This window comes from Trichosurus vulpecula, chromosome 3 (assembly GCF_011100635.1).
Source record: "Trichosurus vulpecula isolate mTriVul1 chromosome 3, mTriVul1.pri, whole genome shotgun sequence".
Taxonomy (NCBI): domain Eukaryota; kingdom Metazoa; phylum Chordata; class Mammalia; order Diprotodontia; family Phalangeridae; genus Trichosurus; species Trichosurus vulpecula.
Window position 1 is genome coordinate 101,695,943 of NC_050575.1, and position 9,876 is coordinate 101,705,818.

At 48.0% G+C, this 9,876-nt stretch overlaps 1 protein-coding gene across 1 annotated transcript in view; it reads left to right on the top strand.

Moving 5' to 3' along the window:
• Positions 1–9,064, top strand: part of CEP250 (centrosomal protein 250) — a 44,622-nt gene extending 35,558 nt beyond the window's left edge. Inside the window, exons 26-33 of the mRNA XM_036750358.1 lie at positions 678–798; positions 1,292–1,413; positions 2,831–5,362; positions 5,548–5,661; positions 5,891–6,049; positions 6,225–6,326; positions 7,013–7,075; positions 8,393–9,064. Coding sequence (XP_036606253.1) covers positions 678–798; positions 1,292–1,413; positions 2,831–5,362; positions 5,548–5,661; positions 5,891–6,049; positions 6,225–6,326; positions 7,013–7,075; positions 8,393–8,656 — 3,477 coding nt within the window. The 3' untranslated portion in view covers positions 8,657–9,064. The remainder of the gene's footprint in view (positions 1–677; positions 799–1,291; positions 1,414–2,830; positions 5,363–5,547; positions 5,662–5,890; positions 6,050–6,224; positions 6,327–7,012; positions 7,076–8,392) is intronic.
• Positions 9,065–9,876: the final 812 nt, after the last annotated feature.

A 9,876-nucleotide genomic window follows, 5' to 3' on the forward strand; every position in this document is an offset into this window, starting at 1 on the left:
CCATGCTAGGCACTATGGGAGATACTAAGAAGGATAAAGCATGGTTCCCACTTTCCAGAGCCTTGACTTGATCAAGGAGACAAGATACACACAACTGAAAAGTAAAATAACTTTACAAGTGTTTAACAGGAGTAGGCCATGGTACCGGAGCTGTCACAGGGACATGATACCCAGTATGTGACACTGATAAAGAATACTAGGATACTCTCTGTAAGTGAGAGTGATTAGTGAAGCCTTCCTGGAGGAAAAGAGAGTTGAGTTGGCCCTTGAAGGACAAACAGGAAAAAATCTCAAGGGCAAGGCTGGACCAGAACTACTGAATGATCTAGTCTCAGGCTGAACCTCTAGGATTTGAAAAGAACCAGACTGACCTTGGAAGCAGCACACTGAATGATGCTAGCCAGTTTCTCCTGTTCTTTCCCCAGTTGTTATTTGATGGTCCTGTCTATAACTCCCCAGCGTACTACTGGTGGGAACTGACTTGTAGATAAAAGACATAGTCTCTGGCTTTTCTCAAGGAAGTTGGATCTAATTGAATAGATGAAACATACACAGCTGGTTCCACCCTAATATGGAGGTTGCCATTTTTTCAGACTTGAATTCCACTTCTCCCTCTCTTCATCCCAGTCAGAATACTTGGTGTGAACCAACACTGCTTTTCCTATTTCCTCCCATAGGATAATATGAAGTGTCAGGTTGAAAAGCTGGAGCAGCGTCTGTCCCAAGCTGAGGCTGAACGGAACCAGTTTTCTACCAAAGTTCAGGAGCTTCAGAGACTGCTCTCCCAGAATCAGAAAGGTGAGGTGGGCGGCCTGGTAGACCCTGGAGTGAATAAGGCCAGAGGAGGGATGATAGCTAGCAGAAAGAAAGGTAGGGATAAATGCCCAGGGAGGATAGACTGTAGGCCAAGGAGGCTTCTTATCTCTTCCCTTTGCAGTACATCCATGCACCAGGGACATTGATACTCTGGGCAGCATGTTTGAAAGTTACGCACGTCAGATCCAATAGTTCCCCATTGCACAGATTGACTATGTTAGAGCAGCAAGCAACTAGGTTGAGAACAGTGTTGAAATGGTAGCTAGAGGCAGTACTGGGGTGTGGCAGTGAGAACACAGATGTGAGATTGGAGATATACCCAGAACCTAAGGAGTTGCCAAAGTTTTAGATTTGTAAAAATCATGTAACCTTCTTCCTTTTCTCTTTTTTCCCTTCTAACTCCCCTCCTCATCCTCTTCTCCATGCTTCCCCTTGCTATTTGTTCTCTCCACATCCCTTTCTTCTCCTCCCACAGAGAAATTGAAATGGGAAGGAGAGCAGAGCTCCTTGGAGACAGAGTTGGCTACACTTCAGGAGAGAGTGGCCTCCCTACAAAGCAGCCTGAAGAGTGCTGAGCAGCAAAGGGCAGAAGCCCAGGTGAGATGATTCTGGTCTCTGAGCCAAGATTGCTCTAGAAGTTCCCTTCTAAATTGATACAGTGGTCCCCAAGGAGCCAAGAGCCTTGGTTCCCCAGAGCCCAAGACAATAACCTGCCCCAAGTTTAATTTTAATCTCTCACTGCCCTGTCCCTTATGTCTCATTATCTGTATCTTGTCCTAAGAATTGCTAGCAGGGCCTTGAAGGATCCTCATTCAGTTGTTTTCTCTGGCTTAAGGATTTTATGTCTCTTCAATTCTTTCCCTAACTCCTCTGAGAAAGAATTTTGTTTGGGCATTGTGAAATACACAGTATAAGGGGCAGCTAGGTGGCGAAGTCAGTAGAGCAACAGCCCAGGAGTCAGGAGGACCTGAGTTCAAATCCGGCCTCAGACACTTGACACACTTACTAGCTGTGTGACCTTGGGCAAGTCACTTAACCCCAATTGCCCTGCCTCCCCCCCCTCAAAAAAAAAAAAAAAAGAAATATACAGTATAGTGCAAGGGGTGCTCTTCAATGTTAGCCGTAGTTCAAACTTTCACTTCTATTTCTAATCCCCTTTTTGAGTCGGTCTCCCTCAGTTTCTTCTTCTGTACTGTTGGACCTCTTTAGGTACTAACCCAACATAAACTATTCTTTCAAACACTTCCATCTGTGGCAAGCATAAGGCAGACCCCGTTTTCTTCTTTTTTGTGCTGTTGATTTTAATGTACATTTGTCATTTAATTTAGAAGGATGCTAATTTTGTGACTTCCTAGGAAATGGGAATTGGGATGAGACAGAGCCTCAATCAACTAGAATGTCTGTTACACAGGCGAATTTGGGGCCCTGTTTTTTATGGTTTTCATTGTTCAGCCAAAATGCTAGAATCATTCCCCAATTTTACATGGATAATTTTAGAGGGCTAAAAATTTGGCCCTACTTTCCCAGTTGTTCCCCTGACTAAGACTTTGTGTTGCCTTGTTCTAACCTAATAAGAATTACAAAGATGAAATTCCAGAGGTGAAGCTTCAAGCAGTAGTGAATATTAATTGACAAAGGATGGAATAGCCTACATGCCTACATTAGCCATTCTCCTCAGGGCCCTTGGGATGGGAGCGGCATTATTTTCAAAACACTAGTGTCCCAGAATTCCAAGATGGCAGAATTAGGTGAAAAGATCACGAAGTTAGGAGTCTAGAAAGCTGACGTGCCCAGAGACAGGAGGCTTTTCTTCTTGAAGTTCCTTTGAGCCCAAGGATTCTGCAGCTGGATTCTAGTCTAGACTTCACCTATAAAGCAGTATGGCTTCAGACTTAAGTCTCTGTATCTCAGTGACCTTTGTAAACTGGGGATGATTTGTTCCAGCCTTGCCCTCCAGGGTGGATAGAGGCAGTGGGCAGTCCAGTTTTTAAGATGGTTCTGTTTCTGTTTTCAGAATGAACGGGAAATGTTGTGGGCAGTCAAGGAAAACTTGATATCAGAGGTGGAACATCTTCAAACATCAGTTGTAGCCACTGAGGCACAAGCTAGTGCCATAGAAGCCCTGGAAGAAGAACTCAGAGCAACGCACTTAGCCCTGAGACAAAAGACTGAGGAAGCAGAGAGCGAGAGGGAGAGAGCAGAGACCCTGAAGAGGGGAAATGAACAGAAGGTAGCCCAAGGGAATGCCCTGCAGGAAAATCTTGATCTTCTGACCAGATCCCTTTCTGAGAGAGAGAAGGAGCTAGAAGCCCTGCAGGGAACAATTCAAGAACTGGAAGAGCAGAGGGAAGCACAAAAAGTGATGCAGGAACAACTGTCTCTGAACCTAGAGAAGAGAAGTCAAGTGCTGGAATCCCAGCGAGAACAGATCCAAATGCTGGAGAAACAGAAAGCTGGGCTAGAACATCTGCCTGTGGCCATGGAGGAGAAAGAAGGGCAGATAAGATCCCTGAGAGAGCAGATTGAAGAGCTTGAGAAGAAGCAAGAAACTCAGGGAAGCATCCTGGAACATCAGGCTCTGGATTTACAGAAGAAAATGCAAGTGATAGAGTCCCAGAGAGAACAGATTCAAGATCTGGGGAACCAATTGGTCACTCTAGAACATCTGGCTTTAGAAGTGAAAGAGAATCATCAAGAAATAGAATCCCAGAAAAAAAAGATTGAGGACTTAAAGAACCAAAGAGAAATGCAAAGGACTACTCTGACCCACCTAACTTTGGACTTGGAGGAGAGGAGTCAGGAAATACAGTCACAGAACAAACGGATTAAAGAGTTAGAAAACCACAGTGCTCTCCTGACAGCAGATCTTGAGGAGAAAAGCCAGGAGATGAAATCTCACAGAGACCAAATGGAGGAGCTCAAGAAACAAAAAGATCAACTTACTTGGGACCTAGAGAGGAGAAGCCAGGAGTTGGTTCTACAAGAAGAGAAAATTCTGGCCCTGGAAGATCAAAAAATGTTGCAGAACAAATTATTAAAGGAAGACCTTGAACAGATGAAATTGGCCTTGAGGGAAAAAGACAGGGAAATTGAGTCTCAGAGACAGCTCATGATAGAGCGGGAAGAGGAGGAAAAGGGGCAAGCCAAAGCCCAGCGCAGCAGCCTGGAGCACATGAAGCTGATCCTGAGGGACAAGGAGAAGGAGGTCGAGTACCAGCGGGAGAGGATCCAGATGTTCCAACAATATGGAGAACAGCGAGAGGAGCAACTACAGGGCCTTCGGAGAAAGATTGGAGAAATGACACTGCTCTTAACCCAGAAAGATCGAGAGTTGGAGACCCAGCAACAGCACATTGAGAAAGCCCAGGAGAGAGGGGAGTCCAGGGAAAGGGCTCTACAGGAGCAGCTGGAGAGCGTGAGGGAGGCCCTGCGGGCCAAAGAGGGAGACCTGGAAGCCGTCCAACAGAAGGCGCAGGAGCAGCAGGAGAGCCAGGAACAACAGGCTAGCACTCTGAAGGCATCCCTGGAGCAGGCCAGGGCAGCCCTGGAGGAGCGTGAGCGGGCAGTTGAGGCCCACAAGGAACAGAACTGGAAGGTGCAGCAACAGCAGACAGCTGCAGAGCTACAGGTCCGAGCTTTGGAAGAGCTGCTGGGAGATCTCAGGGCTGAGTTTCAGGAACAAGAGAAGGTTCTGGAGGCCCTGCGACAGCAGTGTACAGAGCAGGGACACAAGCAGGAGACAGAGGCCAGGCAGTGGGAAGAGGCCACAGCAGGCCAGGTCCAGGCTCTCCAGGAGGCCCTCAGAGTGGCACAGGCTTCCCTTCATGAAAAGGACCAGGAGCTCCTCCAGCAGGCAGAACTAAGCCAGCGCTTGGAAGTCAGTGCAGCTGCTCTGCAGGCAGCCCTGGACTCTTGTCAGATGCAGGCCCGGCACCTGGAGGAAGCCCTGAGGGAGCGAGAGAATGAGATCGGGGAGCAGCAGCTGCAGCACCAAGAGATGGTCCAGCAGCTACAGCTGGCCCTGACACGGAGGGACCGGGAGCTGAGGCACTTCAAGGAAAACGGGCAGCAGCAAGAGGCAGCCCTCAGCCAGCGAGGCAAAGAGGAGGAAGAAGAAGCAAGCAAGGTCCTAAGAGAGAATCCCAGGCATCTCCAGCTGTCCCTGTCTAGGAAGGACAGAGAAGTCCTCCAGCTGCAGAAGGTCTACCAGAGGCAGGGGCAGGAGGCTTACAATGAGAGCCACAGCCCAGAGAAAAAGGAGGAGGAGGAGGAGGAGGAGGAAGCCTGTGGGATGGGGATGATGAAGATGTCCCTACGTGAGATATCACCTGTGTCCATGGAGGAGACCAAGCTTCAGGAGGAGCTTGAGCGGGTAAAGAATGCACTGAGGCAAACGGAGGCCCGGGAAATCGAGTGGCGAGAGAAAGCCCAAGCCTTGGCACGTTCTCTGGCTGACAGTGAGGCCAGCATCTGTAACTTACATGAGGCGGCCCTGTTCTTACAGGCCAAGGCAATGGAGCAAAACACAGAACACCTGCAGCTTCAGGTCAGTTACTGGGTGGGGAAGGGTGGCCAAAATAGACTGAGGGGAATCACAAAACTAGCTCAAGGATCATTTGCTTCGCGGGAGGAGGGAGGGATTTCTCTTATCCCTGCATCAGTGAGAGGAAGATGTGGCTTTTATGAAGATCTTGGCTGAGGGGATGCCCTTGTTCCCTGGTCACCACACAGGAGCAGTTGCGACTCACAAGACAAGCTCTAGAGGAGGAGCGGTCCCAGAGCCAGGGTTCAGCTGTTGGGGCAGAGCCAGGGCTCCAGGGAGACCAGTGTACAGCCCGAGGACAGGTGAGTTGGGTTGGGCTGGGGAGTTGGGGATAACAAAAGAGAAGATAGACTAGGTAGCAGGGAGGGACAGTGGTCCGTTTTCGTGGCTGGTTTCTGGGGTCTTGCACCCATCCTGACAGAGTCGGGACTCTGAATACTGTGCCTGAGTGGCTGCAGTCTGATTTCTGTCCCTTCCCTTTCTCCTGAGGGGCTTCCCAGTGTACATCTCACTGTAAAGTGTCTCCTTCAGGCCACAGGACCAGATGATGATGGGTCTTGTGTGGAACTTGAGAAGTCACAGCGATGGCAGAAAAGGCTAAAGTACTTGCTACATGCCATGGCAAGTCTGGAGCATGAGAGGAACCGACTTCAGCAACACAACTTCCAGTTAAGGATCACTCTAGAGCAGGTGAGTAATTGGACCCCTGTGCCCACCCAGGCAGCTCACCCACCTGAACCCACTCCTTTTTAGGTCCAGTCTTTTTCCTCCCCCTCTCCCCCCATGGGCTTCCCCTGCTGGGAAGGGGGCCCCATTCTCACATCCATGCACAGAAGGACTGAGCACGTCTCTTCCCTGGCAACAGGTAGAGCGGGAGCGGAAAAAGCTGAAGAGGGATCTCAGCCGCGTGAGCCGTGCTGCCACTCCCCTGCGCAACAAGAGCACAGGCCTCACACCAGCCCAGCAGGTATTTGTTTTCCCTAATTCCTAGGCTAGGAAAGGCCTTTTGTTGGGGTATCTTAGGTTTCAGAATTCCGCAGCGGGGTGAGGATAGGGCCAATTTAGAAAGTGGGACACTTATTTCATCCCACCCAGGAGTCTCTCATGACCAGGCTCAAGAGGAGCCAGCCGGCCCCCAGGGCCTGTTCTCCTGTTAGCCTCCCAAGCACTGTGCAGCAGAGGAAGAGGCTACAACCTGGCCTGACTCCTCAGCTGGAGGTGGGAACTACAGCCTCCCTGTTGTATTACATGATTGTAGGCCCAGTCCTTTGGGCTTCAGGTCTCATTTGTTGATGACTGCCATTTGACTGTCCATCCTTCCTGCCTCTACCCAGGACAGCTGCCTTAGGCACCTTGCCTTAGCTAGGCTTACCCACTCTAATTTGGTGGGGGTGAGGGAGTTGCAGATCTCCCAGGGTCTCTCCCTCCCTGGACCCTCAGGCTACCCAGAGTGCAGAGCACCAGGGTCCTCCGTCCCCCTCCCCCCCCACCCCCACCCCCCGCCAAGGATGGCCATGAGAATGTCACACCTTTTTAACTGTGGCATACCTGCTCTTACCTTCAGGAAACCCTGGGAGGCAGAGACCCTGACTCTTGGGGATAGGGGATGGGATGAGTGGCAGCCCTACAGAGCTGTGATCATGTTTTTCTCAGCAGGAAAATGGGGAACAAGAGACTCCCTCAGAACTGAAACATGTGGCAGAGTTACAGAGGCAGGTGAGTGCTTGTGGCTTCAGTGGCTTTTTTTTTAAGCCCTTTTGGAAACTGACTTTAACATGTCTTCATTAAGCTTTGGCTTTATGTCAACCCTGTTTTTAGCATGTAGGGGGATATAAGTTATAGTCTCTGCCCTCAAGATCTCATAGTCTAATTGAGAAAGACTCAGAAAACAATTGGCAGTCAGGCTATCACCAAGACAGAATCATATTCTAGACCACTTCTCATATCTTAAAGAGTGGAGGACTTCATGTTTGGAGGAGGAGGAATTTTGTTACCACCTGGCCCAGAGACAAGAGGCCAACAGACAGGCATCCATCCTTTTTTTAAAATTTTTAAATTTATTTTTTATTTTTAGGTTACAACACTCAGTTCCACAAGTTTTTGAGTTCCAAATCTTCTTTCCCTCCCTCTCCTTTCCCCTCCCTGCCAAGATGGCATGTAATCTGATATAAGTTCTACGTATACCTTCACGTTAAACTCATTTACATAATACTCAAGTTGTAAAGAAGAATTATAACCAATGGAATGAATCATGAGAAAGAAGGGAAAAAGAGAGAGCAAATAGTTTGCCCCAATCTGCATTCAGACTCTGTTATTCTTTCTCTGGATGTGCATGGCTTTTTCCATCATGAATCTTTTAGAGCTGTGTTTGAACCTTGCATTGATGAGAAGGGCCAACTCTATCAAAGTTAGTCCTTACAGATACTGTATGTCTATAATCGTGTACAATGTTCTCCTGGTTCTGCTCCCCTCACTCAGCATTAGTTCATCTAAGTCTTTCCAGGTTATAATGAAATCCGTCTGCTCCTCATTTCTTATAGCACAATAGTATTCCATTACATTCATATACCACAATTTGTTTAGCCATTCCCCAATTGATGGGCATCCCCTTGATTTCCAATTCTTTGCCACCACAAAAAGAGCTGCTATAAATATTTTTGTACATACTTGTCCATTTTCCCACTTGTGTGATCTCTTTGGGATACAGCCCTAGAAGTGGTATTGCTGGGTCAAAGGGTATGCACATTTTTATAGCCCTTTGGGCATAGTTCCAAATTGCTCTCCAGAATGGCTGGATCAGTTCACAACTCCACTAACGATGTAACAATGTTCCAGTTTTCCCACATCCTCTCCAGCATTTATGATTTTCCTGTTTTGTCATGTTAGTCAATCTGACAGGAGAGATGTGGTACCTAAGAGTTGTTTTGATTTGCATTTCTCTAATCAGTAGTGATTTAGAGCATTTTTTCATGACTATAGATAGCTTTAGTTTCTTCCTCTGAAAACAATAGGCATCCCTCTTACTCCCCACAGGTGTCTGTCCTGCAGGCACAGCTGGCATTGGAACGGCAACAGAAACAGGACTACATCTCCCGCTGTGTACAGACAAGCCGAGAGCTGACAGACCTGCACCACAACCTTTCCCACTCCCTGTGGGCTGTAGCTCAGGCCCCTGAAGCCAACGTCCTGGAGGCAGAGGCCCGAAAGCTTGATAAGTCACTGCCTCACAACCTGACGTCTCCTAGGCCATCCCCTCTATGTTGTACTCCCCGATCAGCCCAGGCTACCTTGCGGTAACTAATGGTGTGTAGTGGAGGCAGGACTTAGGCCAGCTTGAGAAGTCTCAATTAACATACCTGTGAAGGGCTCAGGCCCCTCCATATACTTGCTTCCTGAAGGTGAAGACCCCTATACCTAGCCTGGGTTTGACAGAGGAAAGATTAGAGCTGGTTTTTCTGTGCCAGAATACAAGGTAGGTCTGCTGCTCCTGTCAGTGCTCTCAGCTAGAGGATCAAAGCTGTAAGGGTCAGGGTGGCCCCTTCCCCTGATGCCCTCCCTCATTGGCATCTTCTTGGAGTGAGCAGATGCTTCCCACAAAAGGGTGAGCCCTGACTGAGATGCACACCCAGGCTTCTAGTGTTTACCTGTATTTATTGAATCCATCTATTTTACCTAACCCCTTATAATAAAGTATTCTTTGTTTTCCTTTTGTCTTCTGTTCTTTTTGTCAGCAGGGTAGAATCAACACCTTGTACATGACAAGTTCCTGACAGTCCTGAGGCCAGCCCAGCTTCAGCCACTTCCATACATCCATCAGTCAATTGGCATAGATTTATTGAATTGTCATATGCCTAGCCCTGTGCTAGGGACTGAGTTGGATATAGAAGTATAACCCTTAGGCTTTGCTCTCAGAGAATTCAGTCTATTTAGAAAGACAAGAATCATATATATGGAAAAATTAGGGAGTAATTACCACTAAATTTTATTACTATAAGAAAAGTGTTTCCCGAATTTTCAAGCACTATAATGCACACTATTAGCATCCTCCTCATCTGTGCTATGGGGATTCAGAGAAGAACAATATCCTTGATGTCAGAGCATAGTGGTAGGAGGTAAGCTAGAATGCACCCACCTTGCCCATGAACTGCCTCTGAGAGCTTCTAACAGAAGGCTGGCCAGTCCAGGTTAAGGAGGCTCTACCTCCAGCTATTATGGGGCAGCTGGGGAATCAATACTTCATCGCTGAAATAGGGCCACCCACCTTAATCCGTTTATGAACCTGGGCGGTTTGTCTAGAAGCAAAGAAGTTGGAAGGAACTGAGGGGCAGATGTTTAAGTTCAGTGGATCTCTTATATTCTTGATGTTTGGGCTCTTTCCAGGGGTCCAGAGCACTATCAGTCCACATTTCTTCATCCCATATATGCTCCTCTCGGTGGGGAAGGTGTCCATGGTGGCCTTTCCATTAGATTTCTTCATAATATGAGGGTACCGATGCAGCAGGACGGCTACCTATCTT